This window comes from Bufo gargarizans, chromosome 8 (genome assembly GCF_014858855.1).
Source record: "Bufo gargarizans isolate SCDJY-AF-19 chromosome 8, ASM1485885v1, whole genome shotgun sequence".
Lineage (NCBI taxonomy): Eukaryota > Metazoa > Chordata > Amphibia > Anura > Bufonidae > Bufo > Bufo gargarizans.
Window position 1 is genome coordinate 178,954,495 of NC_058087.1, and position 23,990 is coordinate 178,978,484.

Genomic DNA, 23,990 nt, shown 5'->3' on the forward strand with positions numbered 1-23,990 from the left:
GTATTTTGCAGCCTGTGTAGTTGCTCTTTTTGCTCTAGAGAGCAGAAGCCACTTGTTTACATTTGATGTTCGTTTTACTGTAAATTTAAAGCTCATTTTATTATTTTGTGGCTTATTTTAGGTTGGGGAGACACTTGGTCAGAGCCGGCAGCTCCATCTGTGGATAATGGCACCGCTGCGTGGGGTAAACCCATGGAAACTGCTGGCAGCTGGGGGGAGCAAAATTCTGACATGGCATCATCTGGTTGGAGCCATACTCCCATTGGTCAACAGGTCTCAGGCAAACCCGGTATGGACTTTTACAAATGTTTTATTCTTTTAAAGCATAAAAATAGCATGCTCATTGTTTTCCTATGCACGTAGATGGCGTCATTCGTCCCTTTCTTTCATGATCAGTTTGATCTGTTTTGTCCAAAAAATTTCTTTTTTTTTATGAATCTACGTGCCAGTTTCTGTTTGCCTTGTATGCTTGCTGCTGGTAAACAATTCTTTCTATTTATTTCAGGTCCCAAATCTATGCAAGACGGTGGCTGGTGTGGAGATGATATGACTGGGACTGGGGGCCGTGTCAACGGATGGGATGAAGATGATGTGGAAATAGGAATGTGGAACAGCAATTCCTCGCAGGAAACCAACTGGCCGCCATTTATGAAGAAAATGCCTTCAAAGGTTAGCCCAGAGCTTTATCAGGTTTATTTTGGTCCAAAAATCTTACTGATTAACTTATATCGCTAGATATCAGTCAGCACCCAAGTCATTGGCAGAGACCTAGAGTGAAAGGAGATTTTGACATGGATTAAGCCATCAATATCAGATTGGCAAGGTTCTGACACCCCGCGCCCCCATGATCACGACCTTATAGCGCCATTTGTTGTGTAGTGGACAGAGCTGGTAACTGCAGCGCTATGTTCATTAAAGGGGTCTTCTGCTTTTCCCATATTGATGACCTATCCTACAGGATAGGTCATCAATATCAGATCGGCTTGACCCGACTGCCAGCACCCTTGCCATTCAGCTGTATGAAGAGAACGCAGTGCTCATTGCATTGGCGAGCAATGGAATTACCGCTCCTCCATCCCATTCACTTAAATGGGACAGTGTAACTACATTTGCCCTGTTTCATTCAAGTGAATGGGACGGAGGAGTCGTAATGACCCCTGTTCGCCACTGCCATGTCAACCGCAAGAAAGGTAAACGACGACGAGAACGCGGCGATATCACGAGTACTGTATTCTCTTCAAACAGCTAATCGGTGGGTGAAGGTGGGAGTTGGGGCTCTGCTAATCTGGTATTGATGACCTATCCTTAGAAAAATCACTTTAACTTCAGTGGGGGCAACTCTGCTAGCTCCGCCACTACACAATTGACAGAGCTGTGTAGTTTGTACACTACTTAGTAACAGCTGTTCAGCAGAATGTGTCGGGTGTCAGACCCCCACCTGTCTGATATTTATGGAGTATCCTGAGACATTAAAGGGGTTGTCTCATAGGTGCGGGTTCCACCTCTGGTACATCAAGAATGAAGCGGGCTAAAGTGGTGGCTGGAGGACTCTTCCCATAGAAGTGCATGACCGGCCACCGCTCCCATTCACTTCTATGGGCCTGACGGAAATGGCCGAGCAAGCCCTCGGCTATTTTCGTGTGGCCCCATAGAAATGAATGGAGGCGCATGTGCGGTGCGCCCTCCACCACTTTCAGCGCTCCATTTAGGAGATAGGTGTGGGTCCCAATACTGGGACCCGCCCCCATCAGACAATGGGGGCATATCCTAGCAATATGCCCCCATTTTGTCAAATGAGACAACTTCTTTAATATCAAAATCTTGGGCAACCCCCTTTAAAAAAAAAATAAAAATTCTGGTTGCTTTCATCCACCACTATAGTGCGCAAATTACACTAGTTTTATACATTGGTCTCGGTAATAACTCAGTGTGCATGAAGTTCCCTCTGGTGTTGGTTGCAGGTAGCTAGAATTGTCTGGCTGCCTTCAGCTTTGATCTGAAACTGAATATAAGTTATGCATTCATTTTAGAAATTTCTCTGCTTTATGTTGGGAGGCATTCCAGTTTTGCAATTTTCAGCATCAATTGACAGGAATGAACAAGTTATCACGAATAGTGATTGTTCATCTTTAATGCCCCGTTTTCCTGCACTCTGTTGCAATCACGTGACTTTTTAAACTGTGTAGGTTCCCTTTCCTGATGACATCATGTTAATATCTGAGGCATGGTAAGGCTCTGCCTTGCAGACACAACATCATCTGTGACCTTGTCTCTGAGGGCAGTGTTCTGCTCATTCTCCTGGACCCTGCCCTGTAGACATGTCAGCAATGATGCCTTGTGTTAGGGCGGGGGTTTCCTGCAGGGTTTCAAGCATCCTTGGCTCTGCAATGTTCGAGCTGCGAGAGGCAGAGACAATGCTACAGACGCTCGCCGTGTGTCTTCCACCAGGATGTAAACACAGGGTGCGGGGGTCACAGATTGCAGTTACACTGGGGGAGTTAAAATACACTCAGAACTTCATCATCTAGCTATAGACTACACTACAGTCAGGTTGATGCAGTTTTTTTTTGTGTAACCGGAAAGTGGTTTTATGAGATTAAAAAAAAATGAGTTACAGTAGGTTTAACGGATCCAGCCTAGCCATATACAGCCGTTCACCATAGAGCCCTATTGACTATGCTGGATTTTGGTCCGACAAAAACTGTTGCATACGATCGATGGTTGTCTGACAGAACTTATGCTGGAAGCTGACTATAATGGAATCTGGCGGTAAACGGCAGTATCAGGTGAGCTCTGGCAGACTGTTCTCTGCTATAGCAGCCAGCTGGATCCGTTAAACATAAGTGTTAAGTTGAACCTATCCAAAGTTTTGGGTTTTTTTGTTCTAAAAAAAAAAAGTTGCACCACTGATGGGCTGTGTCTGGTATTGCGGTTCAGCTCCATCCTTAGAGCTTTGTTTTCTGTCAGAATCACTTCAAATGCACAAATAATAATTTTTTCAATTTTTCCCCAGGGAAATTTGAAAAATGGTAATAAACAGGATGACGGCTGGATGAACCCATTCGTTAAGCAGTTCAATAACATGGGATTTTCAGTAAGTTATATTCTGAATTTTACGGGATTTACATGTCGTACTTGTACAACGTATAGATTAATGTTTACACACATTTTTCTTGCAGAGAGAGTCACCAGATGACACTTTACAGAGCAATAAAATGGACCTTTCTGGAGGTGTGTGAAAAGATTTGTGAATATATTGTTTTTTCCATCTGTCACGTTATACACCTACGTTAGTCTCCTACCACTTCATCCCTGGATGTATGTGTAAATAGGCAAAAATATCTTTCATATTTAAAGTATAAGTCATATTTGGCATGTAGGGCCTGAAGCACAACTTGCTAGGAGCACTTGTAAATCCGGCTACATTCCATAAACATTGGACTTCTATTTTGTACTTTGATGCTTTCCAGTTTGAATGTGGTTTTTATGTAGATTGATATTGCTGCCTTTGGCTTTGTGGACTATATCTTGGTTTTAGGGTGGTCCTGATATTTCATATTGTAATATTTTTATACTTTTCCCAGGGTTATTCCCAGACAAGCGGATGGATCTGGATAAGTCAGGCCTTGGAGATTACAGTCGAGTGATTGGGAAAGGCTTTGGGCCTCGGCACTTTTCCAAAGAGTCTTCCATGGATCACAATTCTTACTTCGATAAGGTTGGTGCTCATATAGTTGCTTTCTGAATGAGAGGTGGATTCATTCCACCACAAGGTGCATGTGTATAGATTTGATTACTGTTCCAGACTATGCATCAGTATATCACACTGGTCCTGTCTTTACTAATTATTATTGTTTTGTCAGTTCTGGCCCAGTTAAGCCTGTAATCTTAGGATGAAATACATAATATCCTTCTATCCTATTGCTTCCTTTACATATATTATAGAATGCAAGCCCCTCTCCCTTGTCAATGTATTTTAGAATAAAGGGGTATTCCCACTTCAGACATTGATGGCATATCGGTAGGACCCACCTCTGGGACCTGCACCTATCTGCGTTTGTGCGGCCACCTTCGGTTCACCACTATGGGAGTTCCAAGAATAGCCGAGCACTAGCTCAGCTTTTTTTCAGCAGTCCTATAGCGGTAAAAGAAGCGGTGGTTGCGCATGCCACCACTTTGGGACATCTGAAAATAGTGAAGCATGAATGGAGAGCATGTGTGCATTGTGCTCTCCTTCACTTTGGGAGCCCTCTTCTGGAGATAGGAGCAGGTCCTAGAGGTGAAACTCATACCTATTGGACACTAATGGCCTATCCTGCCGATATGCCATTAATGTCTGAGATGAGCCAACCCCTTTAAATGACCCTTGCAGTAATTGTCACTCCTTTCCTACTTATTTTTGAAGTACTTGCTTTGCAACTTGCACTAACTGCCATTGTTTTCTGCCTCTCTCCTTGCTTTCTCAATACTGTTTTCCTCTGTGCTTTTGCGTCTGGATCCTGAAATCATCTCGCCTCCTACGTCCTTCCCTTCTGGTGTGCATACCAATTCCCTCTTGCACTCCCTGATCAGGATGGCATTATAGCAGAAGAGACACAAAATCTGCAGTTCACTGCCAATCAGAACATGAAGCTTCCCCCTATAAATAGTGCACTACCTACTCAATCCCTCGGCTCTTTCCCAGGGCTGACGATGCCAAATGTCAGTTCTGTTAGACAGGTGAGTGTGCCAGGGGCCCTTGTTATCACTGAGCCCTTCTCCAGCACACGGGACTGTAGTGATGTAGATATTTGTTTTAGGCACATTTGCTTGAAAATATATTTTGAGATTGATTGTCTGCTTTATGAACTGCTTGGTTTTTACAAAAATCATTGTTATGATTGCGCCAAATCTTGTTTTGTTCACAATTTGGGGACCATACATTGTGTTACATGCCTTTAGTGTGAACTTTCCTTTTTGAAGGGCTGTACACAGATATCGTAGCACCCCATAACAACTTAGGAAAGGCTCCCTAGTGAGATTTCTGATAAAATATTATCTATTTTATTCTGAACGCTACATACATTGGTAGTTATCCCACATACAGATCTAAATCTCCTGCTTCCCCTTCACACACAAAGGGGGAGCTCAGTGCGCAGAAATTTGTATACAGTATATACCATTGAACTTAGTGGAAGCTGCAAAATCTCTCTGCACAGAGCCAGGGCCCATAGCACTGGTGTGGTCTGTCTCCTTTGTAAGTACCTACTGCCTTATTTTTACATTGTCATAAAGGGGTTGCCTCCTTTTAGGTGTCATGTTGGTAATGGAAGGTGGTTTCGCCATTGCAGCGCTTCTCCATTATCAAGAACCGGGATCTGCAGCAGGGAGGAGTAGCTCTGACTTTGAAGGATTTCAGAGATACCGATTGATTTTATTGTGCCCTGTCTAATGCTTTGCTTTGCACTTAACAAGTAAGCACTTAACAAATTGTACCCTGGCGAGTTTCCCAGTAATGGGTTAGTGCTCAATAAAAAAATTTTTATTTTTTTTCCCAACATGGGTGTCATCTTTTTTGGTTGCCTGTTTGATTTGCTTCATTCTATCATTGACCAGTCGCTTTTCTCTTCACAGAATGGCAATCCCAATATGTTTGGTGTTGGCAGCGCAGCACAAGCTCGGGGCACGCAGCAGCCTCAAGCACTTAACTCATCTCAGCCTAATCTCCGTGCGCAAGTGCCTCCTAATATGATGCCCCCTCAGGTATGTTACACCTGATTTTAAAAACCTTGATCACCAATGAATGCCGCCAAGTCCATATACTGGGAATTATTGATGTTATTTATGTTTCTCTTGAATAGGTTCCTCCCTCTTTACTGAAATATCCACCTAACAATACGGGCCTGAATCCATTGTTTAATCCCCAGCAAGTAGCCATGTTGAACCAACTTTCTCAACTTAGCCAACTTTCCCAGCTCTCTCAAATCTCCCAGCTACAGGTAAAGTGACATAGGACCACTTTGGATGACTGTATTTTATGCAAAGTCAGTGTCTAATTGCCATATACTTGAATTCTTTAAAGCTTAAGGGGGTTTTCAGGTTAGAAGAACAATCATATAGGGGATAACTATTAGATTGTTGGGGTTCGAACCGATGACAGCAGATGTTAAAGATTTTTATAATCAAGAGTAATCTAACACTCATCCCCGGTCACATCCTTCTTTCAATTGCGTTTTGTCAGAGTACAGATCATTGGTGTAATTGAGCCACCAGAGATTTCATCCAACAGTTGGTTGTGGTCTCTTTAAATGTCTCTTTCCCTTTTTACAGAGGTTATTGGCTCAGCAGCAGAAAGTGCAGAACCAGAGGGGAGGAATGCCCCAAGGAGGGCGCCAGCAGCAGGAACAGCAGGTATGAAAAACAAAGTATTTTTATTCAGAACGTAGTAGAAGTCACCTTTTACTTATCTGAGATGTCCATTCATATTAAAGAGGTCCTTTTTTTTTTTTTAAAGCCTGAACGGGTTAAAAAAAAATTGCTCACCTCTTGTCCTTGCCTCTGCATTTCCAGCTTGACACTCAAGAAATAGCTGAAAATGGTCAGCAACCTTAGCCAGTGATTGGCTGAGTCGGTATTTTCAACCCATTTCCTGTGTGTTGAGCCAGACGCAGGGATCAGAGCAGCACAATCAGTCATTTTTAAAACAAATTCCACCCCCCCCCCCCCTCCCAAAACCCATTTTAAATGGCTTTTCTTATGAAAACCGCTCCTATTTTGGCAGTATTATCCCTCTCTGAATTCCCCTATATAATCCAGAGTGGAGCGCCACTAACAAAGAGCAGCTTTGGTGGGACCTGGTCTGTCCGTGTATTATAGGCAGTACAAGGGACACGTGAAATTCTACAGTGCACCATGATTCTTGGTATTCTTAGCTTTGCACTGAATGTTTATGGAGATTTATAGATAATCTTTATTTTAAGGCCCGCTCCCTTGGAATGCAGCAGCAGCAGCAGCAACAGCAGCAACAATTCCGCCAGATGGATCACAATCTCCTGATGAAGCAAGCAATGCCTCCTTCACAACAGCAAATGCTTCATCAGCCTCCTGTAAAGTCCTTCCTGGACAATGTTCTCCCCCACTCCACCCAAGAACTTCCAAAAGTTCCTTCACCCATCAACACTTTCAATGGCTTCTCATTAGGTGAGTCACTTGCCTTTCTCTGGTGTTATCCAGAAGTCACGTCCCATCGTGATGCCTATTTTTTTTAATCTATTGTACTTGCTATTGTCGCCAGGCTTGAACGCGAATGTAAATATGGAACTTGGGGGGATAAAGGAACCACAATCCCGCCTGAGGAAGTGGACTACAGTGGATAACAACATGTCTCCTAATAATTCACTGGAACAGAACTCCAGTAAACACGGTAAGGCTCATCCACAGGAGCACTGTTCCTGTAAATCAGTAGACAGTATATCTTACAGAGGAGTGTTTTTTTTTTTTTTTCGTTTTTTTTTTTCTTTTCTCGGCCATATAGTATTTTATGTCAAGCAGTACTTCTGCGATGTTCGGCTTGATCTAGGTTACTTAAGATATCTTGTTTATTGTGTATCTTGTCTGAACAGGTGCTATTTCAAGTGGTTTTAGGCTTGAAGATTCTCCATTTGGTTCTTATGACTTCATGAACAGCAGTAACTCTCCATCCAGCCCTCCAGGATCTATAGGGGATGGCTGGCCCAGTGCCAAATCGCCAAATGGCTCCAGCAGTGTCAATTGGCCACCAGGTGAGTTACGGATTAGTGTTCTGCTGCTTCTGTGTTTTTGAATTGTTGCTAATGTGGATGTTAAGAGTTCTCAAGACTTTAACATTGATGTCCTATCTTTATGATAGGTTTTCAATTGTGGTGGTCCAAACATTTGTAACAACTGTATTACTGGGGCTTAAAGGGGTTGTTCCATGATTAATGTGAAAAATAGAAATCCGATACCATATAGTACATGACAATCTTTAACAAAGCTAGAGCCGGCCCTGTACCTCACATGGATCCAGAGATCTCCCCATTCATTGCTCTGCTAGATTTATATCCAGCTGGCAGCTCAAAGGGAGTGTCCTTTCTACTGCAGCTCATAGGGAAAGCATGGACATGCCGCTATCGCATCCCAGGAGGCCGTTGAAGGATGAAACTGAGCATGTGCGGCCATCTCGGTGAGCAGGACAAAGAAATAAAATAAAAAAAACGTTAGGTGGCACTATACAGACACATTTTATTGAATAACTCAGTAGCTATGATACATTTTAATTACATGCAATTACAAAAGTATTCAGATCCATGCGCTGGTTTAAAAATTGTAGAATATTTTTTCATGGGACAACCCCTTTTAATTCACCTCTAGGAAGCCAAAAGTGGCATGATCTGCTGCATGGGAAGAAAGTATGCAGATTATCTCATACAAGCCTTGTGTAGACTGCACAGGGTGCTGGTACAGATGAGGGGAAAGAACCCCAAAACGGCAGTGCTAAAGATTTGTGTCTCTGGTTCGGCTGGTATGAGTACATGTGCAGGATTATTGCTGTAATGTATGTGTCTCCTCATAAGCTTGTTTTTTTTTTTTTTTTAGAATTTCGCCCTGGTGAGCCATGGAAAGGATATCCAAACATAGACCCTGAAACTGACCCCTATGTCACTCCTGGCAGTGTCATCAATAATCTGTCAATTAGTACTGTGCGGGGTGTTGACCACCTCAGGGACAGAAACAGTGGTAGGTGGTCCTACAGTTTTCTCACATTGTGTGCTGTCACTGTAGAGATGTAATGCATCACTGAGATGTTGTTTTTGCCTTTTGTAGGGTCATCCTCATCTCTGAACACCACGCTGCCTTCAAATAGTGCCTGGTCATCCATTCGTGCCTCCAACTACAATGTCTCCCACAGCAGTACCGCACAAAGCACTTCAGGTACAACTAAGGATGCAAACGTCTAAGCTTCAGATCATGACATTGAAAGTCAAGCAATTACTTAATAAACTCAATCCTGTCCTTTCTTGCAGTTAGAAATAGTGATCCCAAACCAACATGGCCCCCTGGTTCCGTCAGTAACACCTCCCTGGCTCATGAGCTGTGGAAAGTCCCTTTGCCATCTAAAAGCATCAGTGCTCCGTCCAGGCCTCCCCCAGGGCTCACTGGTCAGAAGCCGCCTTTATCTGCCTGGGATAATGGCTCCCTGCGCCTAGGTAGTGGTTGGGGAACTTCTGAATCCAGATACACTCCAGGTAAGAAAACTTCACTTTCCGCATGGTAATAGTACATTTTGGTAAGCAGGTAGCTCCCACACCACTCCATATTAGGGGGCAGGGATGGCTTTATTTAAAAAAAAAAAAAAAGACAGCTTATAAAGTTTTTTATTATTGGAAAAAATATATAATAAAATGAATACTGTTGCCTCCCATAACGACATTATAAAAAGTGACCAAAATGGCAAGCCCTCATACAGCTCTGTTGACAGAAAAATAGAATAATTATGGTAAAATTGCTGCATGCTTAAAGGGGCTGTCTCACTTTAGCAAATGACATTTATCCTGTGTATGGTGTGATGGAAAAATGAATGAATCTAGCAAAGGAAGCAAAATGGACAATCACAATACATTAGTAAGCGCCTCGTGTTCACTTTGACCACATGATGCATTCTATTTACTGAAGTGACACAACCCCTTTAAGTAAACGAGGCCCCACTGTTAAGGCGTTAATATCTCAGTGCTGCCTCCTGGTGGATGGCTTGGAAATAAATAATAGTACACTGTGTGACTGAAAACTTCAAGATCCTAGGCCAGCAACCTGCCTTGTAGGGGGAAGGGGGGAGATGGTGAGCAGGCTGATTATTATTTCCAGGCAGGACACCACTATTCTATATTTTAGTTCAGTTTTTAATATTTCTGTCTTCTGTGTTTTTAGGTTCCACTTGGAGTGATAATAGCTCAGGGAGAATAACCAATTGGCTAGTTTTGAAAAACCTAACACCTCAAGTGAGTATTGACAACCTTGATCCGTATTTGGATTTAATACGGTATTTATTCTAATTATTTCCCTTACTCGCCTCTTGGTACTGTCCTTCAGATTGATGGCTCCACCCTGCGTACCCTGTGCATGCAGCATGGGCCTTTGATTACATTCCATCTGAACCTGCCCCATGGTACTGCTCTGGTCCGTTACAGTTCCAAGGAAGAGGTAGTAAAGGCACAAAAGTCTCTGCACATGTAAGTAGCAGGTTCCTGAGTGCTCTCCCCCCATCCTTTGTTACTTTCACTTGGTATTACCTAGAAGTGGCCTAGATATTGTATTATGATGACACCTGAAGTAGTTGTCAGACAAACATGACTCCTTTGCACAGTTCAGCTGAGGATGCATGTGTTTTTATTGGCAAGAGAGGAAAACGCTGCTGCCAAACACCTCTACCAGAGGGTTAACTCCTGCCATAACAAAAGGATTGGGAGTTGAACTTTCTGTTGGGAGAGTCGCGTGGCCCCCAATCACATTAGTCGTTCGAGATCAATATGTTTGGCTAATAATAATCCAGTGTATCGTGGGGGGGCTTTTACCAAGTCCAGGACTGCACTGCGCTGCAACCAATGTGACCCTCGCCAACCACTAGAAGAGAACTTATATTAGTGGCATCGTTAAACGCAATTATGCTCCGGGCTACACTGCCACTTTTTGTAGCGCAACTGATTGATTTTTAACAGCTGCAGTCCACAAGAGTACATTCAACTGTGCATTCATTTGGACTGCAGCTGTAGTTAAACAGTTAAAATCTGTCAGTCGCGCTACGAAAAGTCGCAGTGTAGACTCGCTCTTAAGGCTCATGCACCCAACTGTTGGATGTTTTGCGGATCCACAATTTGCAGACGGCAGAACACTGATACCGGCCGTGTGAATTCTGTATTTTGTGGAACAGAATGTCCGGCCCCTAATAGAACAGTCCTATTCTTGTCCGCAATGCGGACAATGGGACATGTTCTATTTTTTTTTTTTTTTTTTTTTTTTTTTTTTTTAACCCCCCGTCCTATGACAGAACCAGGAGAGAGGATCCACCTCCCAGGACAGGAAACCCACAGGTATAAATTAAAAGGAGCCTCTCCCTCATTCAGTGGTTTCCTGTCCTGGAAGGACAACCTGCAGGTTTTTTATTTTGTGAAGCTACATGGGGAGTAGTTGCACCCTGGATTTAAGGCTGGCTGGGCAGAGGTGTGCGCCGGGTGAGTTCCCCGCTACGCACACTTTGAAGATGGCACACTGCATCTGATGGTGGGGGCAGCAAGATGCGATGGAAAGCGCCGGCGAGCAGAAATAGTGCTTAAATACAAGGCCGGATGGCGAGCGGGGATGCAAGTAGAGGACGCAGTGGTACTCCCCGGAGGCGCGGTAGGCACGGAGATGCGGTGGAGCTTCACCTCCTGGCGTTCGGCGTCTGGCCTCCCCAGCTGACAGGCCAGTATGAGGGGGCAGAGTTTGAAGGAACGCTCTTTTTCAAACAGCATAGGGGTACTGACGAGCTCAAAAGCGCCTGGTATATAAGGGGGGGGGGCGCTAATGATGTGATCCTGGCGTTCCATGCTTGATTCAGAAATTTCAAGCTACCTTAGCACCTTTGCGGGGTTCTTCCAGAACCAAGGCCACAAGAGGTATCCCAGCATGGAAAGCTCTGGTGAAACCCCAAGAGACCCAGTTACCCCTGCACCTGTGGTATGAATGAGGGTATGGGTCTATTTTCAATGTAATGGACTTTTTGGATTATTAGTTTGTCCCTGGCCTTATGTGTGGTTTTTTTTCTAGAATAAACCTAAAAAAGCGGCCGCTAAAACGCGCCATAAAGAATGTGGCCTCTAAAACAAAACTAGATCCCACCTATACTAAACTGTTATGTAGAGCATGCATTGAAAATACCATTGCTGAAGAATCCCCGGTTATGGTTAGATGCATGAAGAAAATGATTAGGGAAGAGGTCAATAGTACCTTGCTATCTAAAAAAGAACAGTCACCATAGACAGAAGTTCTAGAGAAAAGTTCGCTTTAGCTTTGCGAGATTCTGATGTTTCCAATTCTGAAGAATTCCTAGAAATGGGGAAGTAGATACAGCTTAGTCATCCTCGGATGACGAAGGTGGCGGTAGACCATTTTTTCCCATTCAGGATGTAGATCAGCTTGTTAAAGCTGTTAGAGCAACCATGAATTTTGAAGATGCTAAAGAAGTCTGATCTGTTCAGGACATTATGTTTGAGGGGCTACAAACAAAAAAGAAAAGAGCATTTTTTTATCCATAAAAATATCGAGGCCATGATTTACAGGGAATGAAAACATCCGGATAACCGCAGTTTCATCTCGCGGTCGGTTAAGAGAAAATATTCCTTTGAAGAAGGTGATTGTTCTTTATGGGATAAAGCCCCTAAAATCGATGTCCCCATAGCCAAAGTCTCTCGGAGATCCTCACTGCCTTTTGATGATTTGTCTTCTAGGACCGCTTCTCCTTTAATCTAGTAATAGGCGGTGGTCACGGCCATCGGACCTCCGCTGATTAGGCATTAGAGATGTATATCTCAGCAGTATGCCTTTATTGTCTGACAGTCTCAATCAAGGATCAGATTACTTCAGATAATGACTTGCAAATGGTAGACAATATTTATAGTTGCAGGGACATTGGGTTGCATTAGGGTACAGTGAATTTGGGCATGATACGTGTCATGCTCTCAAGTATTGTGGTATAGCAAGGCAGCCATAGGAATAAATGTGGTCGCAATGTGACTTGCACGTTTGCTGCGTTGCACGAATCGCTAAAAATCCAGCAGTGTCAGTCATGCTCCGACCCCGTCCATTCTTATGGCGGCACCGCGATACTTGGGGGCATGACACATGTTGAGCCCAAAATTGCCATGTAGCGTTATGCTCGTATCTTTCTGACATTGGACATTTTCACCTGATGTATTCTGCTTTGCTGTGCGCAGACCTATTAATACATTTTCTCTCTCCCTTACAGGTGTGTTTTAGGGAACACTACTATCCTTGCCGAGTTTGCTAGTGAAGAGGAGATCAGTCGTTTCTTTGCACAAGGCCAGTCAATGACTCCTTCCCCAGGCTGGCAGTCCCTGGGCTCTAGCCATTCCCGGCTAGGTTCTCTGGATAGCCCCCACAGCATCTCGAATCGCGGAGATATCAATCACTGGAACAGCCCAGGTGCTTCTGGCTCCAGCTCTGGAGATCTTCATGGCACTTCTCTGTGGGGTACCCCAAACTATTCCACAAGCTTATGGGGTAACCCAAGCAGCGAGAGCAGGGGTCTGAGCAGTTCATCACCTGTCGGCGCTTTCCTACCTGTCGATCACTTAAACGGAGAGCCCATGTAGCCTACGTCACCCATGACCTCAGATGATTGTTACTGATCAGCCCCTGGCTGGACTTGTATGTGTGAACCCTCTGCAGGCTGCACTGCGGATAGCTCTTCTGCACACTTCCCACTTTTTTTTAGCCCACAACATATCAGTGTGAAATACTTGAATCATGCAGGCCAATAATATAATGTGAAATAGAAGAGGAAAAAAAAATTATCTATATTTACACTTCCACATTAGTGCTAGAACTGTGTCTGATGAGCTGTTTGTCGGTTTCGAATTCCAGTTTTATATAATTTTTTTCTTTTTTTTTCAACGTCTGAACCCAGTTTGTATGTCCCGAGCTCGGTATTTACCTGTCTGCCCTACGACTACCCCAGGTTTTCTCTGTTTGCACTGAACGGTGCGTCGCATTTTATGTTTTTACCTTGTAACGATCAGAAACGGCTCAAGTGTAACTGTTTACTTACGACGACACATAAGTGGTTTAATGCTCGTTATTTCTAAGATGCCTTGATATGCCTACCTAATTGTGGTATTACAAAGTTTTAGCCGCCTTCCAGCTCCTGAGTGATGCCCAGCCGCCCACTGCAGAGCAATAGGCAAGGGCTGGCGCCTCCAGCGCTGAAGGGGGTTAAAAGAACTGACCGGTTATAACTTAGTTTTTAAGAGTTGAAAAAAAAAAAATGCTAAAAATAATGAAAAGTATTGCACCAGGTTTTCATGACTAAAAACCTAATAGAATTTAGCTCTACGGTTTTAATAAAAAAATATCTATATATAATGTAAAAAAATAAAAAAAAAAATTAAAATGGTAAAAAAAAATTAAAAAAAAATTGTGGCCACAGCTGTGATATACACCCTACATGTGCCAGTAGGGGGCAGCACTTTCAAAGGCTTTGCATTTTGTTTTTCGAGGTGTCTTACTGAGGACCTCTTGTTTACATTTTTTCTTTTTTTTTCTTCTTCCCTTCCTGTTGGGAGGGTCATTGTTGTATTTGGGGAGGGTGGGATTTTTTTTTTTTTTTCAAATGTTTACTCTTCCATCAAAAAAAAAAAAATTCGAACGAAAAACAAAACAGAAAATATGCTGAAGATGCTTTTATCTCTGGGAGTCCAGTTGTTTGTGTGTGTGTGTGTTTTTGTTTTGTTTTTTTCTAGGTTTTTTTTGTGATTTTTCAGTTCTGAAATAATCCAAAATGGGGGGGGGGGGGGAACATTGTGGCTCTCAGGAATAAGATAGGTTTGAGTTCCTTCACCCCACCCCCCCCCCCAATAGATCGAAAGAAAATCACTAGAAGAATGCAATTTTTTTTTTTTTTTTTTTTTTAAGCACTCATCGTGCTGATTTCTCAAAGACTTTTCCTCTTTGCCAAAAACCTCCCCCTTCCCCTCCATCCTAGCTCTTTACAGCTTTCTAAAGCCAACATAAAGAGATGGATTTGCTTTGATGCTGTGTCTTTTTTAGTGCGTAGTCTAGAGATTTTTGCTGATATAATGGATTTTTTTTTTTTTTAAATGTTACTTTAATTATGTGGCTCAGTGTCTTCGCTTCTCGTGACAGTGTTTTATTAATGTTTTTTTTTTTTTTTCTCGTTTAAGCCGATTATTTAGTAACTATGCACATTTATGCACATTGTAACCAAGTACTGGGCTGATCAAGTTTTTGCGTGTTGTACAAAGGAAAACAAAAAAAGGAAAAAAAAGTTGTTGTTTTTTTTTATGTGTAGACGTCAATGATTGCAAATACTTAAAATTACAAAAAGGAACAAGTTACATAATATGTTGCCATAAATGGTATTCTGCTTGTTTGGTCAAAGAATTAAAAAAAATAACCGAACAAGGGTAAAAAAATATAATTATGTATGTATATTGAAGTGTAAATTCTGACCTTTGACCCTTCCACCGCACATTATAGTGAAGGACAGGGGTTACCAGCAGTTACTCTCCTGCCTCTTCTCTCCATCCTTTCTTTCAGGGAAGGTACAGCAAACCCTGCGCACCTGTCCTACCCCCACAGAGCCCCCAGGAGGGCATCCATAATGGATCGCTGGGTCCAAGGTAAACCTATGTTGTGTGTCTCATATTAGTGGATGATGCGGCATGCACATTGCAGTCCATTGACTGTTAAGACACTCGCCAAATATTATATGCACCCAAGTGCGGCTTTTGACAAGGCAGACGATTTGTCGGTGTAGGCTGCGTTCCCACTTGTGTTAAGGAATCCGGGAGTCTGTTCCAGTAAGGCTACTTTCACACTCGCGTTTGGTGCGGATTCGTCATGGATCTGCACAGATGGATCCGTTTCGATAATACCACCGTCTGCATCCGTTCAGAACGGATCCATTTGTATTATCTTTAACAAAGCCAAGACAGATCCATTAAAAGTCAATAGGAGACAGATACGTTTTCTATTGTGTCAGTGAAAACCAAACTGATCCGTCCTGACACACAATGCAAGTCAATGGGGACGGATCCATTTGGCTCAGTTTCGTCAGACGGACACCAAAACTCTGCAAGCAGCGTTTTGGTGTCCACCTCCAAAGCGGAACGGAGGCAAACCGATGCATTCTGAGCGGATCCTTTTCCATTCAGAATGCATTAGGGCAAAACTGATCCGCTTTGGACCGAGTGTGAGAGCCCTGAACGGATCTCACAAACGGAAAGCCAAAACGCCAGTGTGAAAGTAGCCTAAGCTGCTTGTAGCAGTATTTGTCTGGCTGAAAAGCGACCCGATCACCGCCTGATCTCATTATAGTCAATGAGGATCCGGCGGCACCTGGCAATGCTGGCCACGGTGAACTCCTGCAGGATTTCATGATAATACTGTGAACATAGCCTTATAATTACGTTGCAGAAGTTCCTTAAAGCAATATCACTGTGATCGGTTCTTTACGAACCTTTAGTAGGGGGTGGTTTGAGTTTAAAAAAACATGGCTGCTTACCGAAACACTGCCGCCGCTGTGCCCAGAATTGCAGCTCAGCCCCATTCGCTTCAATTGAGCTGAGCTGCAATACTAGAGACAGCCCTATGGCTCTGTCTCTTCCAACCCCTATACGTTTTCTGAGTCCTGTTCAGTCCAGAAAATTGCTGCCTCTGTCGTGTGTGTGTGTGTGTATATAGATAGATATATATGTTATGCATCAGCCAGAACCGCAAACCACTAATCTGAGGACCTTACAACAGCATAGGTTTATAACCCCCACCCGTCTGTGGGCATAACACTGCTGGTGGGGATGAGGAGCAAGATTTTTTTTTTTTATTTTGTACTGTGGGTTCTAAATATATTTGGGACAACCAAAGCCAGTTTTTTATCATTTTTTTTAATCTGCAAGAGAAATAATCTAACACATGGTGCATTAATATTCCTAACCGATTCCAGGTTTCTACCCCGTGGAACTGGCGCAGCTTAGTTTCCCAACTATTTGCAAAAAATTAAAAGAAATGCAAAAGAAAAAAAGTCAAAACCCCACACCGGCCCGTTACTCTCTGCACACATTGCCATTTGCTCATTGCCTTGACTCTTGATTGTTTTGTGTCAGACGATACAAATCAAACTCGTGGCTTTTTAACTGTTTACAGATAGAAAATGATTGTACATTTGACTATTTTTAATTTTTTTTGTTCTTTTTGATTGAAGTTTAAGATTAGTGAATCATGTACTTCTCGCTGCTTAGCCTTTATTAGATGTTTTTTTTTTTTTTTATATATATATATATATTTGCAGTCCGATTTAATAGAAACAATGACATATGGGTCGGGCTGTTTTTTTTTTTTTTTTTCTTTTTCTTTTCTTTGTTTTTTTTTTGTGGTGTGAATCGTATTGAATAATCAGAGGAGAAGTGTAATATTCGTAATGTACGAGGCAAACACTTCAGCGTTTGTTCCTGGTATATAAACATATAGCCTTAGTTTTTATCTGGGAAAACCTTAAAGCGACAACCTCCTGCGCGGCGCAGGCAGCCCAGGCGTCTGCCATGTGTGGTTCCCCCACTGAGCTAAGACGATGCACAAAAATAAACCGCCACATGGCTGCCGACGCCGCTGCGGGGTACGGCTCTGCTTTAAAGAGGATTCTGCCAGAATATGTTTCTAACTGTACTATCCTGCACTAAACTTGTAACTTGAAAAAAAAAATGATATATATATATACAGGACACAGCCGCTTGGAAATGACATTTGAAATTAACACTTGAGTACGCTTTTTACCGCCTTATACCTCAGTTAAAGAACAACCCAGCAGTGACTAAATAGCATTGTATTTTCTTTGTATCTAGCACATTTGTCTTGCATCGACCTCCCCTCCTCCCTCCCCCCCGGTGCACAATGGTGTTTTTGTAATTGTGTAGCTAGACAAGTCGGTCTGATCTGCCAGTGAGTGCGCTGTGATCCTCGTTACGGTAGTCATTTCAAGTCCGCCTTCTGTATTTCAATAAGACTTTATATCTGTAACTTATTACAAAACAGTACTGTAGTGAAGCCTGGCCCTGCTCTTATTGAAGGTGGGTGGGAGTGGGACTTACCCTGCACTGTATTACTACACAATGTGTTGCAGGACCCAACCCACCCACACCCAGTGAATAACTAACAAAAATAATGAAAGGACTAATGTGTCAGGAGGCTTCTAATAAAATGTCTTTTCTGGCCTCGCACACAACTTTTAGGGGCTTGAATCTTAAGTAACAAAAATAAGAATAATAAAAAAAATAATAAAAGGAAAAAAATATATATATGAAAAAAAAAAACAACCAAAGCTAGCTTTGTGACGCTTCCCAGGAGAAGGTATAAAGTATCTCAATGTTTAGCTACCCTCCAAACACTTGAATGGAGCGATTCTTTTACAGCATCTTATTGTATCGTTCAATGCTTGAATGCTTCCTGTTTTACTTTTGTTTTATGAAGCTTGTTATGTAATAAAGTACGTTTGCTCTTAATAAACCCGCCTGCGGTCGTCTCTTTTGTTCTGTATTGCCAACGTTTATCCTCATGACCAAATCACAGATTGTAGTGAAATCTATGGACTACTTCAGGTGACCAGTTCCATCCTGTACTATACTACCTAAACATAGCGCACTTGGGAGTGCTTCTGCCAGGAGATTTTACCGCTAGTTTGAAACTAGTCTTGAACGGAGTCACAGCATCTTCAAAACGGCAGGACTTGGGTGTTTTTGGCATGCAGTCGTTAGTACCTACCAAAAGTGGTTCAAGGAAGGGTAACCCTTGACAAGGTCATGGGCACTGTAGGCCTATTGATGCATGATGGGTTGGGAAGGCTAGCCTATTTGGACTAATCCTACAGAAGAACCACTGGAAGCTATACACTCTTCTATGGGGTTGGGTGGTTTTTAGTCTTCTGGCTGATTTGTTGCATTAGAGTGCCTGGTACTGCAGCTTAAAGGGGTTGTCTCACTTTAGCAAATGACATTTATCATATCGTGGTTGTCCATATTGCCACCTTTGCTTACTAGATTAATTTTTTTCCCATCACATTATACATTGCTCATTTCCATGGTTACGACCACCCTGTAATCCATCAGAGGTGGTCATTCTTGAACAATATGGGAAAATGCGACGGCCTCTGGTGGCTTGGACTGTGGGAGTGCTCATAGTGCATCACTTTATTTTATTTTTTAATTTTTTTTATAGTCTATGCAAGCACGACCACCGTTGCTGGATTGCAGGGTGGTTGTAACCATGGAAATGAGCAGTGTATAATGTGATGGAAAAAATGTCTAGTAAGCAAAGGAGGCAATATGGACAATCACAATACATTAGTAAGTGCCTCGTATTAACTTTCTCTACATGATAAGTGTCATTTGCTGACGTGAGACAACCCCTGACAGCATTGAGTTTCAGATGTACAAACTGTGGCCCAGATACAGAACAGTAGATTATAATTATGTGAAGATGACCATAAAGACATCTAATGGGAGCATTCGAGAACATATCTGACAATAAACCCCTCCATTTTACTGAGCATTTACGCTGGACATTTTCTTGCTTGATTTGTGCATGGAAAATTGGCATATTATAGTCGAAGAAAAGTGGCTCATATTTTAAAGGGGTTCACCGAGACTTTTTATATTGATGACCTTAGGATAGGTCATCAACAATCAGACTGGTGGTGTGTGGGAGATCCTCTGATTCATGGCACCTCTGCCGATCAGCTATTTCAAGAGGCCACTGCCTCTTCCTATGTGATGTTACAATTACCAAGTGCAGGCATGGCCAACCTGAGGCTCTCCAGCTGTTGCAAAACTACAACTCCCAGCATGCTCAGACTGCCTGCAGCAGGGCATGGTGGGAGTTGTAGTTTTACAACAGCTGGAGAGCCGCGGGTTGGCCATGCCTGACCAAGTGAATAGAGCTGAGTTGCAATACCAAGCTCAGCCACAATACAATGGACGGCGCTGTGCTTGGTGAGCTGCTGCGCTCAGACGCCCCACAGCCTCCTTAAACAGCTGATCAGCAGGGGTCCCGGGCGTCGGACCCTGAGGATAGGTCCTCACTAATAGAATTTTAGAAAAACCCATTTAATATATCTTATCAACACGATGCATAAAAAAAAGAAAAAAAATCCTTGCACAGTGTGTCATTTCTCAACTTTTACAACACATTTTACCCTTTGCAATGCATAGGGTGTAATCTGCCTCTAAGGCCCCTTTCACACGGGCGTTGCGGGAAAATGTGCTTGTGCGTTGCGGGAACCCCCGCGATTTTTCCGCGCAAGTGCAAAACATTGTAATGCGTTTTGCACTCGCGTGAGAAAAATCGCGTGTGTTTGGTACCCAAACCCGAACTTCTTCACAGAAGTTCGGGCTTGGGTTCGGTGTTCTGTAGATTGTATTATTTTCCCTTATAACATGGTTATAAGGGAAAATAATAGCATTCTGAATACAGAATGCATAGTACAATAGCGCATCTCCTTCTGTCTTCATCTTGGCTTTTTGTAGCAACAAGGACCTTTGGTGACGTCAGTCATCACATGATCCATCACCATGGTAAAAGATCATGTGATGACTATTTGACTATGCATTCTGTATTCAGAATGCTGCTATTTTCCGTTATAACCATGTTATAAGGGAAAATAATAATGATCGGGTCTCCATCCCGATCATCTCCTAGCAACCGTGCGTGAAAATCGCACCCCATCCGCACTTGCTTGCGATTTTCACGCAACCCCATTCACTTCTATGGGGCCTGCGTTGTGTGGATTATTGCACCGCAACGCACAAAGAGGAGCATGCTGCGATTTTCACGCAACGCATAAGTGATGCGTGAAAATCACTGCTCATGGGAACAGCCCCATAGAAATGAATGGGTCGGTATTCAGTGTGGGTGCAATGCGTTCAACTTACGTATCGCATCTGCGCGGAATACTCGCCCGTGTGAAAGGGGCCTAAGGCATGCAGATTTGCAGTAATTGGTCTCTTTTGCCATTAGAAAATCCTGTGATCTTGTCTTTTTAATCATTATTTGTTGTAATTCTTGTGTTGCCTAAAATCACCATTCGTGGACCATGGATCTAGATGCATAAGCCTGCTTAGTTCTCCTCAAGTAGAATCCATTGTGTCCCGGGTCCCTCGACAAATAAGCTGTACCCGCGTGTGCAGAGTGACACTTTATTATTGGTAATACAATAAGATTTTTATCTGTTGCAAGAATCAATCTGCAAGACAGTAGTCAATGATGTCATCAGACGGCCGTGATGTGTTAAGTCCAGAGCAGTCTCTAGTGGTCGACATGGGAGTTTCTGCAATCACATGGGATGATATACACCACACATAAGTGCTACACGCAGTATATAGTTTGTGCATGGTCAGTCTTACAGACACGGGGCTGACAAGTTTTGTAAGGAGTCGTTCGGTGACTCCTCCAATTGCAGGCACGGTCATGAGTGTCCTTGATAATGCTGTTCACCAGCCCTTCCCATAGGTGCTCCCAGCAGCTACGCAGTCCAGCTCCTCTCTGTGTTGACCAGCTCCATCCCTTCAAAGTAGGAATGAGGTCTGCGAGCGTGAAACTGGAAGGAAAAAAAAATAAAAAATCACCAGTCTGAAGGATGTCTTAATAAATGCAAATTTAAAGGGAGTTGTCCTAATTGGGCAATCCCTGTCCATCTGCCCAATGAGCATCATAGAATGGGGGATGTTGTATTCACTTGTCATTAATTTTCTGCATAGGGGGTAAGAAATTTGTGGCTCAACCCCAGGTAGCTTAAGAGTTGTCCCACCAAGTATATGCTGCAGTTTTCATACCAGCACCTCACGCTGAAAACTTTTGTAATTGCATGTAATTAAAAATTTAGCATAGCCGCTGAGTTATTCAAATGTATCTGTATAGCGCCACTGCTGTTTGATTTTGTCCTATTTCTCTGTCCACCTCGCTGAGGTGGACGCACATGCTCAGTTCCATAATTAAACTGCTTCCTGAGCTGTGATAGGGAGAGAGCTACAGCAGAAAGGACACACCCCTGAGGTGCCAGCTTGATATGGGTAGATCTTTGGATCCATGTGAGGTACAGGAAATGTTCTAGCTTTTTTTTTTAGAAAGAGATTGTCATGTACTATATGATGTATGATTGTCATTTTTTACATTAATCATGGCATAACCCCTTTAATTTTTTTTTCTGCTGGGAAGGTGTCACAATGCTCACCTGCTTTATGACATGGTTTTACCATACTATGGAGGCATGCAACTGCTATGGGGCCTGCGCTGACCTCCTCTTTCCCATGTGAAAACTTCAATTTCATGCATCCACCACTGGGGGGAGCTCAGTGCAAACAGATGATTACAATTTCCTTTTTGGTCAACTGTAACTACATAAATTCCTATGTATTGAGCTCCACCTAGTGGTGGCAGCCGCCTTCATAATAGATGGGAAGCAGGAGATTTGTCAATATATATTTGCCAGCTGCCTGATGTAAATACAATGAGAAATATGGGGGTCACAACGAGCACCATATTTACGAACCACCTGTTCCACTTTACTGAAGTCTGATAGGCTGAGTGAGACTTTTTTATTGCAATTTTTTTATTAAAATTTAATCTGATAAAATTAAATTGATCAGAAATCTGGGGCATACTACATTGCCTGGGAGAGATTGACGCCGATGCACTGGAAAACTGGCTGAGGCTGAAAAACAGACAAGACTAGGACGTGCTCTATAATTTGCGGAATGGATGCAGACAGCACATGTGCTGTTTGCATTTTTTTGTTGCCCCATTAAAAATACAGTCATGTGAATGCTCCCTTACTGTGGGAAAGGTTACTTTTGCCTATTACGCACCGGAGACTGCAGGGACAGCTGGTGTAGGATGGGGAAGGGGGTCCAATGGATGGGTTCCATGGGCCAGCTGCACACCGACACGTCGCTTGCTTTCCCGGAGTCAATCATCAAGTCGTTGACGCTGCTGCAACTCGTCTCCAGCCTGGAAGACAAAAAAACACGTGCAAACTTAGCAATCGCTGGTCAGTAACTTAAAGGGGAACTCTAATCAGAACACTCCTCATCATTGAAACCAATCAGACTACTGCTTTTTTCTGGGATATTGATCTAGAAACTTTGTAATAAATCTTAAAGGGGTCTTTCTACCAATAGCATACAGTACAGACCAAAGGTTCGGACACACCTTCTCATTCAAAGAGTTTTCTTTATTTTCATGACTATGAAAATTGTAGATTCACACTGAAGGCATCAGAACTATGAATTAACACATGTGGAATTATATACATAACAAAAAAGTGTGAAACAACTGAAAATATGTCATATTCTAGGTTCTTCAAAGTAGCCACCTTTTGCTTTGATTACTGCTTTGCACACTCTTGGCATTCTCTTGATGAGCTTCAAGAGGTAGTCACCTGAAATGGTCTTCACTTCACAGGTGTGCCCTGTCAGGTTTAATAAGTGGGATTTCTTGCCTTATAAATGGGGTTGGGACCATCAGTTGCGTTGTGGAGAAGTCAGGTGGATACACAGCTGATAGTCCTACTGAATAGACTGTTAGAATTTGTATTATGGCAAGAAAAAAGCAGCTAAGTAAAGAAAAACGAGTGGCCATCATTACTTTAAGAAATGAAGGTCAGTCAGTCCGAAAAATTGGGAAAACTTTGAAAGTGTCCCCAAGTGCAGTCACAAAAACCATCAAGCGCTACAAAGAAACTGGCTCACATGCGGACCGCCCCAGGAAAGGAAGACCAAGAGTCACCTCTGCTGCGGAGGATAAGTTCATCCGAGTCACCAGCCTCAGAAATCGCAGGTTAACAGCAGCTCAGATTAGAGACCAGGTCAATGCCACACAGAGTTCTAGCAGCAGACACATCTCTAGAACAACTGTTAAGAGGAGACTGTGTGAATCAGGCCTTCATGGTAGAATATCTGCTAGGAAACCACTGCTAAGGACAGGCAACAAGCAGAAGAGACTTGTTTGGGCTAAAGAACACAAGGAATGGACATTAGACCAGTGGAAATCTGTGCTTTGGTCTGATGAGTCCAAATTTGAGATCTTTGGTTCCAACCACCGTGTCTTTGTGCGACGCAGAAAAGGTGAACGGATGGACTCTACATGCCTGGTTCCCACCGTGAAGCATGGAGGAGGAGGTGTGATGGTGTGGGGGTGCTTTGCTGGTGACACTG

At 43.0% G+C, this 23,990-nt stretch overlaps 2 protein-coding genes across 8 annotated transcripts in view; one reads left to right on the forward strand and one right to left on the reverse strand.

Moving 5' to 3' along the window:
* Positions 1-14,555, forward strand: part of TNRC6A (trinucleotide repeat containing adaptor 6A) — a 103,951-nt gene extending 89,396 nt beyond the window's left edge. For all 6 annotated transcript variants that reach the window (XM_044302901.1, XM_044302898.1, XM_044302900.1 and 3 more), the window contains 17 exons: positions 122-289; positions 506-669; positions 3,014-3,094; positions 3,180-3,231; positions 3,585-3,718; positions 5,614-5,742; positions 5,841-5,978; positions 6,310-6,390; positions 6,960-7,179; positions 7,274-7,402; positions 7,602-7,760; positions 8,596-8,736; positions 8,824-8,931; positions 9,024-9,245; positions 9,925-9,995; positions 10,087-10,226; positions 13,001-14,555. In XM_044302901.1, coding sequence (XP_044158836.1) covers positions 122-289; positions 506-669; positions 3,014-3,094; positions 3,180-3,231; positions 3,585-3,718; positions 5,614-5,742; positions 5,841-5,978; positions 6,310-6,390; positions 6,960-7,179; positions 7,274-7,402; positions 7,602-7,760; positions 8,596-8,736; positions 8,824-8,931; positions 9,024-9,245; positions 9,925-9,995; positions 10,087-10,226; positions 13,001-13,367 — 2,504 coding nt within the window. In that variant the 3' untranslated portion in view covers positions 13,368-14,555. The remainder of the gene's footprint in view (positions 1-121; positions 290-505; positions 670-3,013; positions 3,095-3,179; positions 3,232-3,584; positions 3,719-5,613; positions 5,743-5,840; positions 5,979-6,309; positions 6,391-6,959; positions 7,180-7,273; positions 7,403-7,601; positions 7,761-8,595; positions 8,737-8,823; positions 8,932-9,023; positions 9,246-9,924; positions 9,996-10,086; positions 10,227-13,000) is intronic.
* Positions 14,556-20,993: 6,438 nt separating this feature from the next.
* The window catches only part of LOC122945005 (mucin-4-like), a 40,306-nt gene continuing 37,309 nt past the window's right edge, over positions 20,994-23,990 (reverse strand). Inside the window, exons 9-10 of one of the 2 annotated variants that reach the window (XM_044303786.1) lie at positions 22,644-22,785; positions 20,994-21,376 (exon numbers count right to left, since the gene is read on the reverse strand). In XM_044303786.1, coding sequence (XP_044159721.1) covers positions 21,302-21,376; positions 22,644-22,785 — 217 coding nt within the window. In that variant the 3' untranslated portion in view covers positions 20,994-21,301. Of the gene's footprint in view, positions 21,377-22,643; positions 22,786-23,990 lie in introns of those variants that run through there. The other variant, XR_006391078.1, reaches the window with a different exon arrangement.